The sequence below is a fragment of the Arvicola amphibius genome, chromosome 2, assembly GCF_903992535.2.
Source record: "Arvicola amphibius chromosome 2, mArvAmp1.2, whole genome shotgun sequence".
NCBI classification, from domain to species: Eukaryota; Metazoa; Chordata; class Mammalia; order Rodentia; family Cricetidae; genus Arvicola; species Arvicola amphibius.
Window position 1 is genome coordinate 20,777,007 of NC_052048.2, and position 25,077 is coordinate 20,802,083.

At 43.1% G+C, this 25,077-nt stretch overlaps 1 protein-coding gene across 1 annotated transcript in view; it reads left to right on the forward strand.

The window, feature by feature from the left end:
• The window catches only part of LOC119807786 (pregnancy zone protein-like), a 46,218-nt gene extending 22,455 nt beyond the window's left edge, over positions 1-23,763 (forward strand). Inside the window, exons 15-36 of the mRNA XM_038319938.2 lie at positions 2,822-2,971; positions 4,026-4,178; positions 5,696-5,792; positions 8,422-8,590; positions 8,995-9,223; positions 9,783-9,909; positions 10,275-10,396; positions 10,587-10,638; positions 13,991-14,074; positions 14,539-14,715; positions 14,986-15,073; positions 15,583-15,739; positions 16,541-16,615; positions 16,872-17,049; positions 17,561-17,784; positions 18,573-18,791; positions 19,150-19,274; positions 19,847-19,937; positions 21,032-21,100; positions 21,560-21,662; positions 22,433-22,474; positions 23,595-23,763. Coding sequence (XP_038175866.1) covers positions 2,822-2,971; positions 4,026-4,178; positions 5,696-5,792; positions 8,422-8,590; positions 8,995-9,223; positions 9,783-9,909; positions 10,275-10,396; positions 10,587-10,638; positions 13,991-14,074; positions 14,539-14,715; positions 14,986-15,073; positions 15,583-15,739; positions 16,541-16,615; positions 16,872-17,049; positions 17,561-17,784; positions 18,573-18,791; positions 19,150-19,274; positions 19,847-19,937; positions 21,032-21,100; positions 21,560-21,662; positions 22,433-22,474; positions 23,595-23,617 — 2,754 coding nt within the window. The 3' untranslated portion in view covers positions 23,618-23,763. The remainder of the gene's footprint in view (positions 1-2,821; positions 2,972-4,025; positions 4,179-5,695; positions 5,793-8,421; positions 8,591-8,994; positions 9,224-9,782; positions 9,910-10,274; positions 10,397-10,586; positions 10,639-13,990; positions 14,075-14,538; positions 14,716-14,985; positions 15,074-15,582; positions 15,740-16,540; positions 16,616-16,871; positions 17,050-17,560; positions 17,785-18,572; positions 18,792-19,149; positions 19,275-19,846; positions 19,938-21,031; positions 21,101-21,559; positions 21,663-22,432; positions 22,475-23,594) is intronic.
• Positions 23,764-25,077: the final 1,314 nt, after the last annotated feature.

Consider the following 25,077-nt stretch of genomic DNA (forward strand, 5'->3'; position numbering starts at 1 on the left):
GAGGTCACAGGATCCTCTGGAACTGAAGTTATAGGTGGTTGTGAACAGCCATATGGGTGCTGAGAAGTGAACCCCGATCCTGTGGAAAAGCAGCTAGTGCTCTTAACTGTTAAGCCATCTCTCCAGGTCCCATATCAAACTTTTAAATTATTTTAAAACATTTTGTTACCAATTTTCCGCTGAAAATGCTGCTTCATCAAGCTGTGTCAGTCTTGTCTCATCTATCTCCTGGTACACCTCTGATCCTGGCACACCTCTGATCCTGGCACACCTCTGATCCTGGCACACCTCTGATCCTGATCCAGTCATGGCAGAAGAGTGTGTGCTTTGAGCATAAATTGAGCTCCTGAATATAGTCAGGAAAGTATACAGGTTTTTGACACTGTAGTAAGGATTAAATATAAAAAAAGTAACTTGTCACAAGATCTTTTATTATGCTCCAAGGAATGCTGTTAAAGCTGGGCATTGTGTCAGGAGCGTGGGGTAGGTTCTGTCTTCTGTGAGTTTTGTGTGGTGGGCCTCCTACATCAGCCCCAGGGTCTTCTGCTGTGGGTCGTGCACGGTTGCCAGGGAAATCTCGGGAGGGTTAAGTTTTGGCTCACACCACTCTAAGCTGCAGTGGGCAGCAGTCCCTCGCTGGTGAGTTAGTCTCCCCTCATCACATGCCTCACACTCCAGACTTGAAACTGCCTGACAGCATATAACTGACAGAAAAAGATTACTTTCTACTCAGAATCAAATCTGAAAAATGCCTCTGATGCTGCAAAGCATTGGAAACCTCTGAGTAACACCATAAAAACTCTCAAAGGAAGCTCAAAGGTGCATTCACTCCAAATCAAATGGCTTCTCACTCACGTTGCTCAAAGGCAACAGAGAAAAAAAGCACTGACGATCACACAAAGGAAGACTCACACAACACTCACGAGAACACTGCCTGCACAGAGATGCCAGAAGGACGGGTATAGGAGAGTCACCAATTCAGGCCCCGATGGTGTGGTGAGCAAAGGGGGGCTCGAAAGAGTGAGAAAGGACCTGGGGTCAGACAGGGACACATTTCTTCAAACCAATCTATTTTTTCCATCTTTTACTGGACAGAGAGAAACTGTATCTATTTAAAACGTCTTCCTTTTAAGACGCCGTGTACACATTAAATATGTATTAGTTTAAATTGTTTTTCTGGCAGCTAGCCTTGCAAATGTTTGTGTATAATGGAAAGCTAAGTAAGAGAGAACAACACAGGGCAGGTATGGTGGGTGCATGCCTCTGATTCCAGCAGAACCTGGGGTACACACTGAGTTCAAATCCAACCTGGGCTGTGTGCAAGATCCTCTCTCAAATTCACTTAAAAACAAGTCAAATGAGAAAAGGAAAATGGTTCTGAATTCAGGGCTGGAAACCGCTCAGTCCCCGAGATGAACAGCTGCTGTCTGAGCTTTCTTCTTCCTCGACTGTGGAGTGGCACACCCCACACGAGATGATTTTTCCCTGTGGCTACGGTGGAATAAAAGTGGCACATGAGGTTTTCAGCTCAGATGTGATGGACCCCATGGTCTAATCTGCATCCATGCACGTGCTTTCTCCTAAAAACCACAGAGCAAAAAGTCCTGGGTGTCACATCGTCAGGCTGTTGGGCATTTATCCTATAATTCCATCACAATAAAAGAATAAGTAACTCTTTTCCTTTGAAACCTCACCCCAAATTTTAGTCTCCACTGGCTGGGCCCACTCGTTAAGGAGAGCACTGACTCCTGCATCTAGTGCAGCTCCCTTCAGGACGCACACTCGGTGTCCCTTCTGGATCCTGCCATAGGGAGCAGTTTTACGTTCTCCTGACATGTCTGTTTCTTGGCAAATAATATTGTCAGTTGATCATAATCTCAAATAGCTAACTTGTTCATTTGACATAGACATGAACTGATTCTAATGAACTTAAATTTTCTAAAATCATATAACAGGTTGATGTCGAGCTATGATGCAGATGTTCATCTCATGACAGCACGATTTCCAAGTGACCCCTTGTTGCAGCGAAATTCACTGACCTAAGTATCGTAATTTCACGGAGCATACTGACAATAGACTTCTGATAGAAAATAATGAAGTAAAATAAGATAAAGCGAAACTAACATACTGGAATAAGACAAAACAAGCAAGCAGGAGGAAAGGAAATTTAAGAAATATCTACATCAAGGGAAAAAAAACAACAGTTCCCTCACCCATGACTTTCTATTGGCCAAAGCACAATCCAAACCCTAACAAAATTCGGGACAACTTCCCATTGTTCTGTTCTTCTGTACTAAGCCTTCAGGTGCTTTTTAATTTTAAGAAACTTTTTAATTTCCCAACATACATCTTAAAGTGCATATTAGATATTTCATTTTTGATGGCCCAGTAAATCTCCAGTGGCCATCAGCACTGCCCTGCTTTAGAATGTCACGTGACCATGACTGGAGGAGGCCAGGTGTCCCATCTCACCAACTCCTTACAACCTATCCTTTGATAGGTCAGCCACCCAAAGTTTTGTGTCTTCCTTCCCAGGAGTGTTTTCAGTACCATACTAGATTCTATTTCAGAGGGATCAACATCAACTTTCTACCAGTTACATAAAGAAAAAAAAAAGGTAAACCCAAGCCACACTTCCGGGTCATTCTGCAGATGCTGAATGAAGAGCCCCTAGAAAAGTCCACGTTGTGAACCCGCTGAGATGGGAAAAGAGAGTGGAAGTGAGAAACTCAGAACGGGCTGGAAGAGAGAGTCAAGAATGTAATGTTCTTTTTTTTTCTCTTTCTTTTAAGATATTGCTATAATCATACGCTCTTTACAGGTAAATTTGAGTTTCTCACCAGCGCAGAGTCTGCCAGCCTCTGAAGCCAACCTGAAGGTCACAGCCACGCCCCTGTCCCTCTGCGCCCTCCGTGCGGTAGACCAGAGCGTGCTGCTGCTGAAGCCGGAAGCCGAGCTCTCACCTCAATCAGTGAGTCCCACTGTGGTCTTGGTGTCACGAATGCTGACATGATAAGACCGTTTTTGTTAACCATGACCACAGAGGACAAGATCCTCAGCGTGATCAGTATGACATAATTCCCTAACAGTTGCTGGGCACAGGGTTTTACAGAATCGTCACGTTTTACTCTGGTATTTCTTAACAAGTGAATAACAATTTGGGGTAGGTCTTATTACTGCAGGTTATGAGTAATAAAACACAAATAGGATGTGTTATTTATATAATAAAATTACGTTTTAGAGGAACTAAATTTCTTCCAATCCACTTGCTAGCCTGTAACAACTCGGATTACGTAAGATGCCGGGCTTTTATGCTTTCTCTAAAATCAAGCAGTTACTGGTCTTTAAGAGTGGACAAAAATAGTTTCTTTTCAAACATGCCCTCAAAACGTCTTTGTGTTTTCAAAGAAACATCCTTGCTTGATGGCTTTGTGGTGTCTTTAGCGGTTTAGTTATCCTCGGCTTCTTGCCTCCAGGTCCAGCACTCCTGAGACCAGGGTAGCTAAGAAGTCATCTAGCTGTCTCAGTGTGTCCATTACCCTGCCTCCCTCTGCACCGTTAACCTGGAAACCGCCAGCCTCGAGCTCTTGCCCTCATAGTCTTCAAATTTAAACCAATATTGACAAATTCACTTCATTTTTTTTATAAAGACAGTTAAGGATGACCTTGAGTTTTTGATCCTCAGGCCCCCACCTCCCAAGCGCTGGGATTACAAGCTTGCACCAGCATGCCTGGTTTATGTGGTGCTGGGGTTGAAATCCAAGGTTTCATGCCTGTTAGACAAGCACTCCACCAACAGAGCTACATCACCATCCTCTCGGCCCTTTAAATACTGTATTTATGCACAAGAAGATCAAAAACTTGGACATTCAGTCTTTTTCCATGATTCCCTGCCTTATAGCACACACGCGGCAAAGGTGAATACAACATGGTGGCTTAAATTCCATATCGAGCATTATCCCATTTAAAATTCTTTCAACAGTAGAACAAGAAACAGTTTCCCTTTGTTCTCCTCCAATGTACAGATCTATGGGTTACTGCCAGCAAAGCCTCCCCAGGGTTTTCATTATGGCGGGAATGACGAAAACTGCATCATGGCAGAGGATATCACTCACAACGGGATTGTGTACACACCAAAGCAGGACCTGGGCGATGACGACGCGAGCAGCGTGTTTGAGGTACTCCCTCCTGGAACTCTCCAGAGCTCATGGATAAGCCTGTGTTAAAATGCAAAATCCTGGAGCTTCTAAGCACTACAATCTTACCCTACCATCTCTAACCAAACAGTCATCAACAGAAAAGACGCTCAGAGTTTGTTACTTTGTGCACATACTTATCTACCAGAATTTCTCTAGCACCTTAAGTAACAGTGGCTTACTGTTTTATAGATAAATATGTAGATACGTAAATATATGTATATATATATATATATATTACATCTTAGAGATTAATACATGAGTAGCTCCTTGGCAGCTGTAATATAAGTCATTTGAATGATAAATTCTTTAAAGTATCTGTATATACATTGTTGATCATAGTTCCCAGGTATTGTCTCCCCTCCTTTTCCTTAAACCCCCCTTTCTGTGAGTTCCCTTTGTCCCCCAGAATGTTTTGCTTCTACTTTTATTAATATATGTGGACATGACTTTATGTATCTTTATAAAGTCTAGGAACCCCAAATGATAGAAAACATAGTCATTAAAAACATGCAATATTTTTAAATATTTTTCTAAGACTGGTTTAGCTCACTTAATATGATTACCTACAGTTATGTATGTTTTCCTGCCAATGTCATGGCTTCATTTTTTATGGCTGAAAATTCATATATATATATATATATATATATATATATATATATATATATATATATACACTTTTTCCCTTATCCATGCCTCTGGTTTTGGACACCTAAATTGGTTCTGCAAGTTAGCCAACAGTGATTCAATAAACAAGTGTCTCCGTGGTGAGCTTGTTTGCAGTGCTTTGGGTAAAGGGGTAGTAGAGTCATATGGAATATCTACTTCCATTTAGACTTTTGAGAAACCTCCATACTTCCACAGTGACTGAACTGGTTTACAAGGCCAACAGCAGTAACCATTTCCTCGTCGGTATTTGCTGTTGTGTTTTTCCTTCATGTCTGCCTTTCTGACTGGACTAACAGGGAATCTCAGTATGATTGATTTGCATTTCTCCAGTGGCTAGGGAAGTTGAACTCGTTTCATATGTTATTTGACCACTTACATTTCATTTTTTAAGAACTATCAGTCTGTTAATTTCATTAACCTGTTTGCTTATTGGGTTGATATTTTGTTGTTTAGAGTTTTCTTAGCTATTTGTATATCGCAGATATTAATCCTCTGTCAGGTATACAGTTGGTCAAGATTTTCTCCCCTTCTGTAGACAGGGCCTTCATGACCAGCTGACTGGTTTCTTTGCTTTGCAGAACTTTTTAATTTCACAGGGTCCCATTTGTCAATTTAAATTTTTAAGATTAATTACAACTAATCTGAGCCATGAGCGTTAAATATATCCAGACTGTGAACTAAATTTTATCTTATCAAAATAGACTAAAATCTTTTGTTTTTTACCTTTAAAACATATAATTCTTCCTATAGAGGTCTGCAGCTTAGCTGAGAACAATTTAAGTCCCCTCTCTGGAGTTTCCAATATGCTTTAACATGTAATATTTTTCCAGTCTGCAGGATTAAATATTTTTACCAACTCCAAAATCCACAAACCACGCTTTTGCCAGCTGCCTCAAGCCTATGCAGGAATAGGAGGCAGCTATAGAGGTAAATGTATGATTTCTTTGTCTGCTAGAATAAAAGGAGCAAAAATGATGCTTCACTGGGATAGGGTGGGAGTTTAAAGACTGTTTTTATACAATTGGCTTATACATATGTATACATATACATCATATACATATGTATCATATACATGTACGTCTTAGGCACCACTCAACTCCTTTGGCAATGTATTCACAAGTCACATCTTCTGCCAAAAATAGAACTCAGATGAGATTACTGCTTCTCTCCCTAGCATGCCTTCCCCCCTCCCCACTTCTCTCTTCCTCCACATCCCTCCCCTCTCTCCCTCCTCTTGTCAAAATCGGCTTTTTTATCCTAGACATCAATCATCTCGCTTCTTCATATCCCTTCTATAGACACCACAGCTTAGTCAGTCCTGACAGCATTTGAGGCTTTGGGCCACGCCCAGCACTCCATCTCAGTGGCTGAGCTTCGGGCCACGCCCAGCACTCCATCTCAGTGGCTGAGCTTCGGGCCACGCCCAGCACTCCATCTCAGTGGCTGAGCTTCGGGCCACGCCCAGCACTCCATCTCAGTGGCTGAGCTTCGGGCCACGCCCAGCACTCCATCTCAGTGGCTGAGCTTCGGGCCATGCCCAGCACTCCATCTCAGTGGCTGAGCTTCGGGCCATGCCCAGCACTCCATCTCAGTGGCTGAGCTTCGGGCCACGCCCAGCATTCTATCTCAGTGGCTGAGTTTCAGGCCACGCCCAGCACTCCATCTCAATGGCTAAACTTTACATGGCTTATCTTTAGGCTCACACAGAAGCTGTTGTGAGTCTGTTTCTTTTGTCTCACTGAGTCTTGCCTTAAAAGACATCTTTATCCTAACCTCTATGGCGTTTTATTCTATAATTACACTAATGACTTGTTTGACTATGGTAAGAACACTCCTGAAATATACATTCTACCCTAGAGAGGCTTTTCATTAACCTCGGAAGGCGCCTTTCCACCTTTGTGAATCCATTTGCACAGCTGTTTCCCTGGAACTCCCTCCCGTTCCTTGGCTTCCCATCAACCAGTGACCTCCTTAAGCTCCACATGGTGAAGTCACCAGGACCAGCTGTAGTGACACCTGATCCCGTGGTGAATCATGAACTTGTTAAACTTTGTGCACTTGTAGCCTCTTTTCAGATGCAACCCTGGCACGTAGCTGTATCAAACAGCTATGAGTGTAAAATGTTTAATGACAGTGAATGATTAAGAAATTTATTTTAAAACAATTCTTTGGTACACCTATGCATTTGCCATTTATTAAAAACAAAAGCAAATAAGCATGCTAATGAGATGGATATGGTTGTCTCTCTTGCACAAAGGATTAAATTTTGGATGCATGTTGGATACTATAGCATCTGACACATCTTCGGTGTTTCTCAGCCTTGGCTGTTACGTTAACTTTATACTCATCAGTGCTAACAGTGGCACTTCACCTAAACATACAGTAAAAAACAGTAGTCACGTGTTTATGGCCATTTCAGAACTGATGGGCACTTCCGGGCTAATTCCACGCTAAAATTCATTGAATCATTTTTTTTTTTAAAGCAAACTCAAGCCAACAACTCAAACAGCGGCAGTTTTTAAAGCTCAGACATTCTAAATGGTACAATCCAGAGACAGACCAACCCGATGTCTCTGTGCTGGAAGGAAAATATTAAAGCTCTTTATTTTTGCAATTCGGCCATTATGCTTCCCTGAGGGCAGCAGCCTTTCTGTGGAGAACAAAACTACCGCAGAGACTACTGGAGAGATGGCTCAGTGGTTAAGAGCATTGCCTGCTCTTCCAAAGGTCCTGAGTTCAATTCCCGGCAACCACATGGTGGCTCACAACTATCTGTAATGAGGTCTGGTGCCCTCTTCTGGCCTGCAGGCATACACACAGACAGAGTATTGTATACATAATAAATAAATAAATATTTAAAAAAAAAAAAACTACCGCAGCTCACAGCACACACCAGCCTGGAGTCTGTGCCAGGTGGGTGAGCAGTGATGGGCAGTGCAAAGTGCACGTGTAGTTTGCTCAGCACCAAGGTCACAGCGAAATCGAAGACGCCATCTGAGAGAGCGCCCGGTCTCATCGCACCTTTGACGATGGACTAGTTTTTGCCGTGGCATCTTCAGAGACCTTCTTGCTGTTGCCCATCTTTCCCAACCTCTAGACTGGGATACACAGTCCCGCACGGAGCTGGGATCCATTTCCAAGGCTAGCTTGTGTAGCACACACATTCCAAGATACTACTGTTTACTGCTTGCGTTTCTATCTCGTGCACTGTTTCATGAGTCCTATTTCTGAAACCTGGCTGCAGTGAATTTCCTTTCCTGGCCTTTGGTGTTGACTACCAGTGTCAGTGGGAAACACGACTATCATTTCAAGAGAACAGCCATCTTAGAGGAAGTTATGTTTGCTTTACAAAGAAAAAAAAATATACTTACCTCTAAATCCATGAAGCAATAGAACAAATGTATAAAATATAAAAATAATAAACAAAAATATAAGAATATTAAAAAGACGTTACTATCGGGTAGATGTGCCTCTCCTACTTAAGAGACAACAACCACTCCAAGTCAGTTATGAGAATGGGTCTCACGGCGGGGCTCGCATGTTGTCTTCTCAATAGCACCTCAAGTCTTACCTATGGCAGCAGTCGCAACAGGGAACTTCAGAGGAATGAATTATGAGATGGCGGTAGACTCGGCCTTAACTGAAGAGTCTTCAGAGGTGGAAGTAAGAGAGACCGTGAGGAAGTACTTCCCGGAGACCTGGATCTGGGACATGGTGCCACTGGAGTGAGTTGGGTGCCCCTGGGACTTAGCATAGGTGACAGTGTGAGTCCCTCTCTGGGACGTTGGTGTCGTCCTTGGTTCCGGATCCTTTCTGCTCACTTATCTCACAGCCAAACATTTCCCCTCCTTATGTGGCTCCTGGTTTACAGAAGTAACAGGAAACCGGAAGCTGTCTTCTCTACCAGGGGAAAAGGAAAGGAACAAAGGAAAAGAGAAAGGGAGGGGAGAAGAAATTAAGAATGGGGGGGAGAGACAGAGCGGGAAAAAGAGGAGGAATTCCAGAGAACCCCGAACAGAAGCATCAAGTCCCTAGATCTAGTCCCATGTTTACTGCACTTGATTTCTGAGTCACCACATTCTGGTTGTTTTTGTTTTTGTTTTTTCCTGTCCTTTCTCCTCCACACCAGCATATCAGGTGGCAGTGAGCTGACAGTGAAGGTCCCTGATTCCATCACTGAGTGGAAGGCCAGCGCATTCTGCTTGTCCGGAGCTACTGGCCTCGGTCTCTCCCCCACCATCTCTCTCACGGTCTTCCAGCCCTTCTTCCTGGAACTCACCCTCCCCTACTCTGTGGTGCGCGGAGAAGCCTTCACCCTCAAAGCTACTGTGTTCAATTATATGACTCACTGCATTCGGGTAAGGGCACTTCTCTGGAAGCGAGTGCGAAGCCCATCACCCCCCATTACCTAGGGCTCCTCAGACCCCTCCTAGAGCTGGGTGACACGCCCTCATTTCAGAAGGGATCAAGCACTCAGAGAAAAGCTTTCTGACGACATGCTGTTTTCATTCAGGACTCTGTGTAAATGTTCCTAAATTCAGATATGGTTTTCACATGATTACTCTTTCCTTTTGAGTTTTTTTTGTAGGCAGATAGTCTCACTGTGCACACAGCTCAGGCTGACCTAAAAGTGCCCACCTTCTTGCCTCAACCAGCTGTGTGCTGGAATTATAGGACTATGCCACCACGCCCAACTAGTTGACTTTGTATTTAAAGTCTTTCTAAAGAAACATCTCTTTCTCCACTGGTGCAGAAAAGTCCCAGGCATTGGCACCATTCCTATGTGTAAAAATCTAAACTTCAAAGTATGTGCCAGGGTTTACCCATTATGACACATCTCAAAGTCTCTGACCTTGTCTGCACTCTCGGCTTCTAGTCCCTCCTCCTGACTCTCTGCCTGTCTGGGTTTGGGGACAGATCCGTGTGGACCTAGAGAACTCTCCTGATTTCCTGGCAGTCCCAGTGGGAGACCATAAAGACTCTCACTGTATCTATGGAAATGGAAGAAAAACTGTGTCCTGGGCTGTGACCCCGAAGTCACTGGGTGAGTGTCAAAGCTGTTGTGTTGCAATGGTTTGCTCTGTCTGTGGGCCCAATGCATGCTTTTTCTCCTCTTGAGTTTAAAACAACCAAGCAGAAAACCACTGTGTTACTGTGGGGGGGGGGGGGTGGTGACGCACTTAGCACAGTATAACTGTGCTTTTCTGAATTTCCAAATACGTGCATGTGTGCCAGGACGCACATGTGGAGGTCAGGTGACAACTTGTGAGGAGCTGGTTCTGTTTTTAGCATGTGGGTCCCAGGGATCAAATCTGGGCTGTCAGGCTTGGCAACAAGATTCTTCAATGGCTGGGTCATCTCCCTGCCCCAAGTATTACCATTTAAAGCCATCAAAATTTTCTCTCCCAGGGGAGGTGAACTTCACAGCCACCGCAGAAGCTTTGCAGTCTGCAGAATTGTGTGGCAATGAGGTGGCGAAAGTGCCAGCCCTCGTACGGAAGGACACCGTAGTCAAGCCCTTAATAGTCGAGGTGTGTGAGTACTGAGTCTGTCGTACGACATTGTGTTTGTAATCTGGGTGACTGTATCTCACTTCCAAGATTGTGCATGGATCTATAGCTCAGTGTGCTTCAAAGTATTTAGTTTGGGGTTTGGTTTGGTTGGTTTGGTTTGGTTTTATATGTTATGTATCATTTTACCTTTTTTTTTTTCAACTCTAAGCCTGAAGGAATCGAGAAGGAACAAACATTCAACACACTACTGTGTGCATCAGGTAAGCGAAACAAAACACAAAATTCTCAAGGTAAGCAATTTATAGCTGTGGAAAAATCATCTCTGGGATACAGCTTACTCTGAAGAAAAAAATAAAGCAACAACTTGTATGCTCTTTCTATGAAAACTTAAAGATATTTTATGAAGAGAAGCCCTTTTTGATGAAAATCTCTCAAAATATGCTCAATTTCCCTAAGGGAATAAAGGATAAATACTATTGATGATATTATCATATTATTATCATTATTACTATATTTTAAGGATAAAAAATAGGCATGGTGAAAAAGTTGCTTGCAAGCTCCTGGTTAGTGACAAGAAGCTTTGACCTGGGACAAGATTCTTTCTAAGCCATCTGTGTCTGTAAAACTCCTCCTTAAACTATGTTGAGGCTATTGAAGGAACTGTGTGTCCTCGCCCGGTTATACTGTTACATTAGTAATTTAAATATTTCCATACTTATGCTTTGATTGACAGTATCTCTAGAGTACCAACAAAGTATTTGATTGATACTGCTAGAATGATTATATAAAGATCTCCATCTAAAAAGTTGTATGCCATCTAGACTGTTCCTCAAGGTGAGGCTTTACCTACAAGCCCATTCCTTATAGAGATGCCCTTCAGCTTACAAAGGGGTTGCAACCTACTAAGTCCATCACGAATTGAAAATAATGAGTCAAAAGTCCATTTAATATACCCAACCTATGGGCTCTCATAGATTAGCAACACAATTGTTGGCTCTTCCATTCCTTCCCATCTGGCTCAGTTGAAGCGGAGGGCAGCTGTGTCTGCCCGGCATCACTAGAGAGTGCTGCATCCCACATCACTGGTCCAGGGAAAGGGTGATGCTCAGAATTCTGGGAGCTTATGGTTTCCACTGCCTGTGCATCACTTTCAGACTCTAGTGACTGAAAGTATCGTGAGTTAGAGACCATTCGTGGAAATATCCTTGGTCGTCTCACCTACATACAGTGTGTGTTTGTGTGTGTGTGTGTGTGTGTGTGTGTGTTCATGTTCCTGTGGAGGGTGTATATATGTGCATGCATATGGGGGACAAAGGTCAGCCGTAGGCATTGTACCTCAGGTGCTATTCACCTTGTTTTTGCGAGACAAAGCCTCTCACTAACCTAGTAAACTAAGCCAGCTGGCCAGCAAACCCAAGGGATCTCCCTGTCTCTGCCTCCACAGAGCTGAGATTACAATACACACCACCACGTCTGGCATGTCCTCCCCACACAGGTCCTGGGTATCGAACTCAGGTCCTCACACTTGCAAGGCAAACACTTTACTGACTAAGCCACCTCCCCAGACCTAGGCACATAGCTTTAATAACAACCGAGTGCCAGAGTCTACAGATTTACATGCTTCAATGGTGCAGATCTGCTTCCTGAATTCCTGTGTTCAGCCACCATCCGTGCTTACAGGATGTAGGTCTAACAGGTACCTGAGAACCACCCTGCCAGCAAAGGGAAGCACTACTGGCTCCACTACGTGCTCCTCCCAACTCCCTTCATCTTATAGTGTGGCAATTTCATTCTTCTACGTGTCAGGTATAAAAAAACGCATCTGCATTTATCATGTTATTTCTCTTCTACGCCACCCCAATCCATTCACAAACGTAATTACTTCACTTTCGAGTGATATCAGAATTTACCCACTTCTCACCACATGAATATTGTTCCTCAACATTACCTAGATGCAATCCTTTTGTTTCTCTTGAACCTTAAGCGATTTCTTGATGCAATTCAGTTTCTCCCAAAGTCACCATTTGTTTCATGGTAAAGTTCATATGGCTTATATATTTGTACTAAATGTCTATAGCTTTCCTACGTTAGCCCTTCTCTCTGGCTGGCCTATTTCAATGATGTCCTAACTGGGCTGCACGTGGTGGCACAAGCTCAAAACCCTAGCCATTAGAAAAATGACACAGGAACATCACAAGTTTGAGGCCAACCGAGGCGAGACAGTAGACCAGGTCTCAATAAATAAATAAATAAATAAATGAATAAATAAATAAATAAATAAATAAATAAATAAATAAAAGTGAAGTTAGCATTTTCCTAACTGAGCTCCTGATCATACTCCCTTGTCCCTGTACAGCAAGGGGGTTCCATTCAAGAACATGTCAAATCAGTCAGAATGTGTCCTTCCTCTGCCACACTTTTCCTACATTCCATGGTGCTAAAATCCTCACCATGACCTTCAAGCCCTCCCTACCCCTAAACACCATGGCCTGATGCTCTGTCTCTCACTCACTGTGAGCCCGCCACACCAACCTTCTCCTTCCTCTTGGGACAATTTATCACACTTCAGGCTCTAACATCTTTTTCCGTTTGTTTCATTTTTCCTGGATATATCTTACTCTGTGACTTACCGAACACAATGACTTTATCGAGGAGTCTTTCCATAGCGAGTCACCTCCCCAGTCTTTCACTTCCTGATTGCCCACACTTGACTAGTTCAGCCCATAAACAGCCTCTTCTAACTTTCTCCAGGACCCACCTACGTCAGTCTCACTAAATACATCTTCACTTGCTTACCTAACCCTTCTAGTAAAAGCAAAAGCTCTAAAAAGTCAGGAAATGAGTTTTGAAAGTCACCATGTAAGACAGAACCCAGCACAGTAACAAATTTCACGCGTATTCGTGGGATAAATGCGTGTGTAAAAACATTAACATTGACAGGAAATGCGCCTGGGGAGACGGCTCAGTAGGTAAAGTGTTTGCTGTGCCGGCCTGAGGACCTGAATCTGAATCCCCAGCCCTTGTGTAAAAGCTGAGCAAGACAGTAAGAGCACCGGTAATTACACTGTAATCCCAGTCAGCACCAGGGGACTGAGGAACAGGGGCAGGAGGACCCCAGAGGAAAATGGGACAGCCAGTCTGGCTGAAACAGCAAGTTCTAGATTCAGTGAGAGACCCTGGCTTATGGGTGTATGTACACACACATACACACACACACACACACACACATACACACACAGAGAGAGAGAGAGAGAGAGAGAGAGAGAGAGAGAGAGAGACAGAGACAGAGACAGAGACAGAGACAGAGACAGAGACAGAGAAATATAATCCGTAAGGGGAAAGAAGGGAGCCTTTGTAATGTATATGCTTATAAGGAAAGCTATAGACATTTAGTACAAATATATAAGCCATATGAACTTTGCCATGAAACAAATGGTGACTTTGGGAGAAACTGAATTGCATCAAGAAATCGCTTAAGGTTCAAGAGAAACAAAAAGACTGCATCTAGATAATGTTGAGGAACAATATTCATGACAACATAGAGCGTTTCCATCATCCCCCTCCCCACGCGCACTATTACTGTCTAATATCTCGTCTGTCTTCTTTCCTTAGACGCTGAATTACTTGACGAGTGGTCACTGATCCTTCCACCCAATGTGGTTGAAGGGTCTGCCAGGGCTACACACTCCGTTCTGGGTAAGTCTCTCAGCTCCAGCCATAACAGCTGTCTCTCCGTGTAAGCCCCTTACACACCAGGCCTCGCCATGAATGGCGGGCACCAGATGTTAACTTGAGGAAGGAGTCGCAAGCTCAGGGCTACCCTGTGTAAGAGCGAGGAAGCGGGTTTGACAGCTGCTGTATGCTTTGGTTAACTCTGACAGCTAATAAGGGCTGTGCCTCATCTTCAGTGATCAACTGGGTGACAGTGTGCCTAGCAGATATGAAAACAGTAGTTCCATTTTCCCAGACATTATGGCCCACCAAAAAAGATGTTATCTCTTGCCATTCAGTTTCTTCCCTGCTCTCTGTTTTTCTCATTTTTTTGTATAATTCTTTTTGTCTTCCATTCCATTAGTAACATAGCCTCTTGGTTATATTTTTTATTCCAGCACAAACTATCTCCATATTCCTCTAATTTGTAATAACCTTTTACTCCTCAGGCGATATACTAGGCTCTGCAATGCAAAACCTCCAAAATCTTCTCAAGATGCCCTATGGCTGTGGAGAACAAAATATGGTCCTTTTTGTTCCTAACATCTATGTCCTAAACTATCTGAATGAGACACAACAGCTGTCGGAGACGATCAAGTCCAAAGCCATCGGCTACCTCATCAGTGGTGAGCAATTTTACCTGCGCTCCTCACCTGCTCCTCACCTGCTCCTCACCTGCTCCTCACCTGCTCCTCACCTGCTGTTGGTTCAGATTCGGTCATCACTGTTGCTGTGATTTCCAATCAAATGCCCCTCTCGAGAATAATGACTCCCAACACTGTTGATACCTTTGGAAACATGTTCACTCAATGGTTCTTTGATAGGGTTAAGATAGGTGAGGGATAATAATTGTCTAGTATCGCTCAACTTCATAAATGACTGAATTCCCTCTCCAGGGTATCAGCGGCAGCTGAACTATCAGCACAATGACGGTTCATTCAGCACATTCGGGGACCGTGGTGGGAACAGCCTGGGAAATACCTGGTAAGATGAAATTAACTGTGTCTTCATGCTCTCCTGATCCAAGGCATTTCAGGAGTCAAGAAACTGCTGTTCTCTGTACCTGGGATTCTTTTCTGGAAGGGTTACTTATTCTCAAAACTCCAAATCTCATCCCTCCTGACCGCTGCAACCCCACCTGCCCTGCCGGCACAGCTGGTAAAAGCAAAGCAAAGAAATAAATGTGTAAGGCCGGAAGTACAGTTGTCCACCGTGGAAACTTTATCGCTGCCCTTTAAAAGAAGCAAGGTGGAGAGCAGGGAGAGAGATGCAGAGCAGTACAACTTGAAGTCATCTGGGAAATGCAGTTTTGATGGGAGGGTGCTGTGACAGTTCAAAAAAAGATAAATTTCTTAAGACCAAAAGATTGAAAACTATCAACTAAGACCCTCCCAAACGGCCTCCATCGAACTGTGAAGACCAGGGTCTGCAGAAAGCACATGGCAAACTGTAAAGTGAGGTGGCCCTGCTCTCCATCCCTTTTCTGCCTGCAGGCTCACTGCATTCGTGCTCAAGGCCTTCGCTCAAGCGCAGTCTCACATCTTTATAGAGAAGACGCACATGACGAAAGCTCTCAACTGGCTTTCAGGGAAGCAGAAAGAAAATGGTTGTTTCCAGCAGTCAGGACACCTGCTCAACAACGCAATGAAGGTGATGCCCTGGTCCTCTGGACTGAGCGCTGTGATGTATAGAAAGGAAGGTGATGCCCTGGTCCTCTGGACTGAGCGCTGTGATGGGTAGGGAGGAAGGTGATGCCCTGGTCCTCTGGACTGAGCGCTGTGATGGGTAGGGAGAAGGTGGTGCCCTGGTCCTCTGGACTGAGCACTGTGATGGGTAGGGAGAAGGTGGTGCCCTGGTCCTCTGGACTGAGCGCTGTGATGGGTAGGGAGAAGGTGGTGCCCTGGTCCTCTGGACTGAGCACTGTGATGGGTAGGGAGGAAGGTGATGCCCTGGTCCTCTGGACTGAGCGCTGTGATGGGTAGGGAGGAGGTGATGCCCTGATCCTCTGGACTGAGTGCTGTGATGGGTAGGGAGGAGGTGGTGCCCTGGTCCTCTGGACTGAGCGCTGTGATGGGTAGGGAGAAAGGCTTCTCTAAGAGTTCTCCAGTCCTTGGGGCTGGAGAGATGACTAGGTGGTTAAGAGCGTTTGGTGCTATTTCAGAGGACCAGTTTGATTCCCAGCATCCTCCTCAAGCAGTTCACAACCATCTGTAACCCCAGCTCCAGATGACCCAATGCCCTCTTCTGGCTTCTGTGGGTACTTCACTCATGCACAAATGGACACATAAATACCCAAATATACACGATTTTTAAAAAAGAGAGAAAGATAGTTTGTTTTCTTTTTAAAAATTAAAATTTAAAAAAAAGAGTTCTCCAGTCCTAATGGCATAGCGTGGAGGTCTAATGTTCAGCAAATGCCAAAGTGTGAGAATTCTCGCTCTGTCCTTCCAGGGCGGCGTGAGTGATGAGGTGACGCTCTCTGCCTACATCACCATCGCGCTGCTGGAGATTCCACTGTCTGCCGAGGTACGTACACACCCATCCCCACACCTCCCTCCCAGACATAAAGAATAAAAATAAAAAATAAAAACCACAGAACTACGATCCCCTGAGGGAAACCTCCAGTTTCTGTAGTCTTTGATTATGGATTCAGAGGAAACCACTCCCCAGTACAAACTCTACTGCCGGGGTGTCACAGCATGACTCAACCTGGGGTTAGCCTGGGCATAGTTCCTTAGCCTGGTTCTGCTATTTTGAAATTGGCTCTCATCTTCTTTTATAGCACAGTATTGTCCGCAATGCTCTCTTTTGCCTGGAAACAGCCTGGGCCTCCATCTCAGGGAGCCAAGGAAGTCATGTCTATACTAAGGCATTGTTGGCCTATGCCTTCGCCCTGGCAGGAAACCAAGCCAAGCGACGCGAGCTGCTTGAATCACTAAACACAGAGGCTGTGAAAGAAGGTAGGCGCTTCTATTGCAAAGTCTATCTAACTAGAAGTCACTAAGAGTGCAAAGGCAGAGTCACTCTTGTGCCACCTTAACCAGAAAGACAGCTAGAGAAACTGCCCTTGACCCAACACTTAAGTGATATGAACCATTTTACTGACACACGCATTACTGATTTTATATACTCCAACTGCTGGTGCCACGCAAGTGTGTAAGAGACACAAAGACTCCCCAAGTGATCATCTGGGAGTTTGGTCAAGATCTGTTTGTTTGATTCCCAGAACTTGGGAGGCAGAGACAGGGGGATCTCTGAGTTCGAGTTTGAGGCCAGCCTGGTCTAGATAATGAGTATCTGTCTCAAAAAAAAAAAAAAACAAAATATGTGCTTGATATATTTGATATAGACTGTTCTAAAACATCCATTTATTTCATCTGTGCCAGTTCATTAGCTGAACTCATCATCACTCATGGGATAGATCTTAAAACCATGTTTTAAACTTAAAATCTTATTCTTTCCATTTGAAAGAGGATTCAATCCACTGGCAACGTCCCGGGAACATACAGGAAGCAAAGACACCCTACTATCAACCACGGGCCCCTTCTGCTGAAGTGGAAATGACATCTTATGTGCTTCTTGCCTACCTTACGGCTCTGCCATCCCCATCTTCAGAGGACCTGTCTTCTGCATCCCAAATTGTGAAGTGGATCATCAGGCAGCAAAACTCCCACGGAGGCTTCTCCTCCACTCAGGTCTGTGGGGAGACCCTAGGAGGGAAAGATAAATCAACTAATCCAAACATATTCTAGGGATTAAATAGCTGAAACATTATCCCTCCATCACCAAGTCCCAGCCTGATTCACATATGGACCAAGGCTCTGTCCTCCTTACCTTCTCATTTTCTTCTCCCCAAAGCAGGTCCTCAGTATCCCCAGGGGCCAGTTTCCCAAAGCACTAATTCTATAGAATTACTTCCATGAGAAAATTAACTTTATGTTCATCCACAGACTAAAATTCTCTAATATTCTGCCTAAGCCACTTCCTGTCCACAATAAATATGTACTCATGTAGCTAGTTAGGCAAGTCCTTAGGCGGAATGGACTTGCTGCCATTGATGGGGCCATTTAAAACATCCCAGCAATTCCACGATGCCCATCACCCTCTCCATTAATACTTTTCATTATTCAAGAATTATTTCATTTTTCATCTTCAGTCTTCTTTTTCTATCTTAGCCTACATTCTTCTCCATTTCAGATTTCTACAACAAATACTGCTAGAGAGACTTATAAATTACTAATGATATACGTTCAGTTCAGATTTCTGTATATATTGTAATCTGTGTAGATGATAAAACTTATTCTCTCTGAAATACCTAGACTGGGCCATCATTAGTAAGCAGGATGGAATGGTATTGAAATTACAATGATTAACTGTGTTTTTTGTCTAAATAATTCTGAAAGGAAGCAATGTTGGCACTATGCATCAGTGTGGACTGCTGTCTCTCCATCCACTGCGATTTCTGTATCTTTCCTTTTCTCAGGATACGGTGGTGGCCCTCCAAGCCCTCTCCAAATACGGAGCAGCCACTTTTACAAAAAGTAAGAAAGAAGTGTTGGTCACCATCAAGTCTTCAGGGACATTCTCTCAGAAGTTCACTGTTCACAACGCCAACCGCCTGCTGCTGCAGGAAGTCAGACTGCCGGATCTTCCTGGAAATTACATCACCACAGTGTCAGGGTCTGGATGTGCGTACCTCCAGGTGAGGCCTCCAGGACCCAGATACTGTGCACGTGGAAGAGAAAGTGTCAAGGGTTACATGTTCATTGCAAAATCAAAAGGGGAAATCTGTGCTAAGTCAAGAGTTGAGTTATTTAGCCAGGCAGTGGTGGTGCATGCCTTTAATCCCAGCACTTGGGAGACAAAGGCAGGCTGATCTTTTGAGTACAGCCTGGTCTACAAGAGCTGGTTCCAGGACAGGCTCCAAAGTTACAGAGAAAAACTGTCTCAAAAAACAAACAAACAACAAAAAAAAAGAGTTGAGTTAACTTAGAAACTTCGAAGAGGCTGTAAGATGTTTTCAGCACTGAGATAAGGAATTTTGTTTTTGTTGTTTTCAGACATCGCTAAAATACAACATCCTTCCAAAGACAGAAGGAAGAGCACCCTTCACTCTGCAGGTTGATACTCTCCCCATAAACATTGATGAAAATCACAGAACATTCCAGATTCACATCAACGTAAGGTAAAACCTAAGTTGCAACCAGTCTGCTTATAAGACATGGAAAAAAAATGGATTAATGCCTGTGGAAGAAATACATTATGCAAAGTTATTCTTAACAAAAATGGGGTCTTGTATTCATGAACCAGGACATTTTCTTAACTCTTACTGAAAAGCCTTAGCGTTGAAACTATATCTCAGGAATATACACATACATAGACACACACATCATCTCTCTGAAGAGAGGAGAGGAAAATGGTGAGATTTTAAATAACTACACAGATACGGTTGATAAAGAAATGAGTGACAGGGGCTGGAGAGATGGCTCAGCGTTTAAGAGCATTGCCTGCTCTTCCAAAGGTCCTGAGTTCAATTCCCGGCAACCACATGGTGGCTCACAACTATCTGTAATGAGGTGCCCTCTTCTGGCCTTCAGGCGTACACACAGACACAATATTGTAAACAAAATAAATAAGTAAATAAATAAATAAATATTTTAAAAAAAGAAATGAGTGACAAAGAAGATTAGAGTTCTGGTTCAATCAATCCTGAGGAACCTTATCAGAAGGACTTAACTTTGTGCATTACCTTCACAGTTACACTGGAGAACGATCCAGCTCCAACATGGTCATTGTTGACGTGAAAATGGTATCAGGCTTCATACCTGTGAAGTCAACCGTGAAAAAGGTAAACCCTACGCCATCTGTAGAAAAGGCTAAATGCAGGAGGGGCTTGGTCCTGCCTCAACTTAATATGCCAGGCTTTGTTGACTCCCCACGGGAGGAGACCTTACCCTTTCTGAGGAATGGATAGGGGGTAGGGGAACATGGGGGGAGCATGAGGAGGAACTGTGGTTGGTATGCAAAATGAATTTTAAAAAGAAAAAATGGCTGAACACTAAACCACAGGTGGAAAGGGTTAACACTAACTCTTGCAGGTGGCAGTGCCATACTGTTTGTTTGATTTCACTGATGCAGTTTTCAAAAGGCTTACTCCTGCAAACTTGCCTCTCCAGAGTGTGATTCCTTCTGTAATTATTGCTTATACTAGTTACAGTCTGTTGTGTATGAGGCAGTTCCCCGAGGGGTGGCAGCGGGCAGCAAACCACAAGAAGCAGCCAGGTCCCACCACCCCAGGCTGGTGGGAGGCAGTGGCTGAGAGACCTGGGGGAGGGAGGTCATTGGCAGGGCAGTGAGTCCCACAAGGAGGTGGCAGGTGAGAGACAGAGAGGGATAGTCATGCCATGCAGAGAGAGGGTTTGGGTTTAATTTATTCAATGGGTTATGGGAAGAAAGGGAAGGGGGAGAGAAGAGGAAAGGATCCACAGCAGCCACCTCTGCAGACAGGGCAGAGAGAGCACAGGCTGGAAGTAGAAGGGGGAAGGAGTGGGCAGGGCTTGTCTCTTAAAGGGACAGGACAGACCATTACATTAAGTTCTGGCCTATATCCAATTCTAGCAAATCATTAGCTATCAGATTTGTGGACACACCATATATATATATATATATATATATATATATATATATATATATATATATATATATACACATATGTATGTATCTCCTTATACATTCCTAATATGTGTATTTATCATATATATGTATCTATATACATATGTATGAATTGAAAGGATTAAATAAATATTAGCGTATGACTAGTGTTCCTAAAGAAATAAAAAAATAGTAGTTTGGATTCTCCAGAGAAGCGTCATATGTGAAAAATACCTGAAAGCTTCTCCTAGCATAAACTTTCCTCACTCCATAACTCTGGCTTATCAACAGCTCCAAAACCAGCCTAACATTCAGAGGACTGACGTGACCACCAACCATGTTCTGATCTACATTGAAAAGGTAAGATTTGTGACTCTGGGGTCTGTAAGAATTGCTGGAGTGTCTAAACCAGACCATCAAGATTCCAAAGAGTCAATCTCCACCACTCTTCTTTCTCTTTCTCTCCTCTCTCTCTCTCTCTCTCTCTCTCTCTCTCTCTCTCTCTCTCTCTCTCTCACACACACACACACACACACACACACACACACACACACATACGTGTAAAGACAAAAATAGCTACTAAGGAAAATGAACCAGGACTGGCCAGCAAAGCTGTTAAATGACACTTTTAACCATGTACAGAACTTTGTTCTTTCATTTTTATTAGTTACGTTGTAGAGATCAAAACGTCCCATTTTCTTCTAGGCTGTGAGAGAGAAGATAGCACACTCCTACAGCTTAGTATATCTTAAGAAAACAAGATAGTGACTGACGACTGAGTTAATCATTGAGTCCAATTCTGTTCTCTCATCTTTCCAGCTAACCAGTCAAAGCCTGAGTTTCTCCTTCTTGGTGGAACAAGACATTCCAGTAAAGAACTTAAAACCAGCTCCAGTAAAAGTCTATGATTATTATGAGACAGGTAAGTGGAATCCAGATATTCTGAGCTTTGATAGAAAATAGAGTCTAGCCTAATTAGAGGTTATCTTAAATAAAATGAAACTCCACAATCTTTCACTGGAAGAAAAAGTGATTTTTTTTTATGGTCACTTACAGTTGTGTTTCTGTGTATTACCCTTTTGGATGCACTTAAACAAGCCTTAGGGCCACTCTGGTGAAAGACTTCATGAAACAATTGGTCATGGGTTCTATTTAAATTTCCCTGTAAAGCTGCTTGCTCTAGGCTGGATGATTCTGGAAAGGTAAGAGTAGCAATAAGAGTAGCAATAATTTTTTAATCGCATCTTGCTACTGATGTGTGATATAGAACCTATTATTTGATCTATCTTTTAAAGTGCTATAGATAAACCCCCAAAATGGGAGGAGACTGGATAGAGCAAGAAATTCTTCTGTTTCTTCCTGACTTTGAACTTGAAACTTGCCAGCGTTATATCATGTTGGCAGTATTAAACGATGTCTCCTTGTTAAGTGGAGGAAAGACAGAGAAGGCACAATGCCAGCAGGAAAGCACAGGCATGGGAAGGGACCATCTGAGTCTTGTGGGTACAGAGGCATAGCAAGCCCTCAGCTCTGTCCCAGAGCCTGGGTCTCTTCGTCTCCACCACCAAACAAAATAACTTAGTGTAGACTTTATTTCCATTGATTCTGCAGCTGTGATTTAAACTTTCGTTCTTTGCCGACAGGGCTTACCCACAGTTAACCGCTTTCTGCCTAAACATTTCTGTGTTCTAGATGAATTCTCCATTGAAGAATACAGTGCCCCTTTCAACACTGGTATGGTATAAACAGTCGAATTGAATGCCAATTTAAAGAAAATAAACGAGCACCTGCTTTAGTTCTCCATAGTAGGGTGGTTTTTTTAGTCTAACATTTTGTATTATATAAATTCTGGTGTATCATCAATGAATTGGACTGTATCAGATACAATGTAGAAATTTTTAATAGAAATATGCTAGTGGAATATAGTTACTGATACCTGGTAGTGACTTATTGTTAGCTTAATTTAAGAATTTGAGGGATTTATTTGAGAGAGAGAGAGAGAGAGAGAGAGAGAGAGAGACAGAACATGAAGTTGGGTAGGGAGAAGGTGGGAAAGATCTGGGAGGAGGTGAGGGAAGGGAAATAATATGATCAAAATATACATAATTTTTCAAATTAAAAAATATATAAAAGAATTTGTAAGGCACTAAAATTAAATCAACTAATGTTTACATTCTACACCTGGTGGCCACCAACATTTTATTTTGGTTTTTCGAGACAGAGTTTCCCTGTAGTTTCTAGAGCCTGTCCTGGAACTAGCTCTTGTAGACCAGGCTGGCCTCGAACTCAGAGATCTGCCTGCCTCTGCCTCCCGAGTGCTGGGATTAAAGGCGTGTGCCACCACCGCCCGGCCTACCACCAATATTTTTAAGACATTTTTAAGTGTGCACTGGCTAACCCAGTGTCCCTGTGATTAGCCACATGGCGCAACCTGAGAGGACACATATAAAAAGACATTCTTTTAGGCTGATTGACAGAATCGTTTTCTGTGGCACTTTTGGCTCTCTCCTTAAACTTTGAAGAAAATCTGAAAACAGTTTTCTTGTTAAATATAATTAAATTTAAAGATTTATAATTGAATGTTAAAATTAGTTCTTTTTTTTTTTTTTTTTTTTTTTTTTTTTTGGTTTTTCGAGACAGGGTTTCTCTGTAGCTTTGGAGCCTGTCCTGGAACTAGCTCTTGTAGACCAGGCTGGTCTCGAACTCACAGAGATCCGCCTGCTTCTGCCTCCCGAGTGCTGGGATTAAAGGCGTGCGCCACCGCCGCCCGGCTTTTTTTTTTTTTTTTTTTTTGGAAAATTAGTTCTTTTAGTAGGTTCTTGATGTCTCTTGATATTTCTACTCTTCTGTTTAGACGCTGAACAAGGAAATGCTTAAAAATGGGAACCTGTAGATCTCACCAGATGGACGTCTCCAGGCATGAAGAACCAAGACCTGTTAGAAGAACGGACAGTGAATAAATGGGAAGGAATTAGAGATATATGAAATTTATATATTGAATAAAGTTATGGCATTTACAATTATATTTTCTTTTCATACTTTTATCATTATATTTATTTTCTGAAATATGGTTCTAACACTTTAAGAGCGCCTAAAGAAACTACAGAAAGAGATATAGTAGAAAACACTATGAAGTGGAATTTTAAAAAAAAAAGTGTTTGGTCAACCCACAAGAACACAGAGGAAATGACCCCATGTTTTCTAACATTGGAAAACAGCCCAAAAGTGTATCAGTAGGCCCACGACGGTCTAACACGCTGTGTCTGTCCAGACCAGGGTGCTACTGCACAATATTAGATGGTGCACATCTGCCTAAGTCTTCTCGGGGACAAACTAAAAGAATTCCAGATACAGAGAGAAAGAGGTGATGTCAGGGGTGAGAGTGACTGGGTTGGTTTTCCTTTTCCAGTTCATTTTAAAGACTGTTCCTAGGACTGGAGAGATGGCTCAGAGGTTAAGAGCATCGCCTGCTCTTTCAAAGGTCCTGAGTTTAATTCCCAGCAACCACATGGTGGCTCACAACCATCTGTAATGAGGTCTGGTGCCCTCTTCTGGCCTGCAGGCATACACACAGACAGAATATTGTATACATAATAAATAAATAAATAAATAATTTTTTTAAAGACTGTTTCTAACTTCACTATCTAGTTTCATTTGCTCTATTCCATGAGAACTCTTTCAATGCTTACAAAGGAAGGCTACCAATAGGCCTCTTTTAGTTGTATATTTTTATGTTGCATTTGTTCCCATCCCATAAGTTTGTCTTTCTTTGGTTTCTTCTGGAATGCCTTCTCTTCTGTGCAGCCTCCTGTTCTGGCTTTGGAACAGCTTGTTCATTTTCAGTGGGGATCATCTCAGTGTGGAGGGGCAAGGGGACCTCATTTGTGGGTTAAGGATACATCTTGGGTGCTTTGCTCACCTGGATGTGTTCAGTGACCAGAGAATCTGCATCTAAACCCCTGAGTTATGCATCGTTTTATTGTATTTATTTATACTTTAAGTATAAGTGGTCTGCATGTGTACCTGCAGGCCAGAAGAGGGCATCAGATCCTATTATAGATGGTTGTGAGCCTCCATGTGGTTGCTGGGAACTGAACTCAGGACCTCTGGAATAGCAGTCACTGCTCTTAATCCCTGCATCATCTCTCCAGTCCCGGCTCCCTGCATTTCTAAGCGTGTGCAGCATTGTCAAAAAATAAAAAAGCACTTCTTCTATCAGTGTTCAGACAGACCTGGCCTCTGCCTCAACAGACTGCATGTCTTGCACTGAACATTAGCCCTACCTGCTCTGTGTTCTCTTATCTTCAGATTGACCTGTCTTCTGGCTCTCAGGTGCC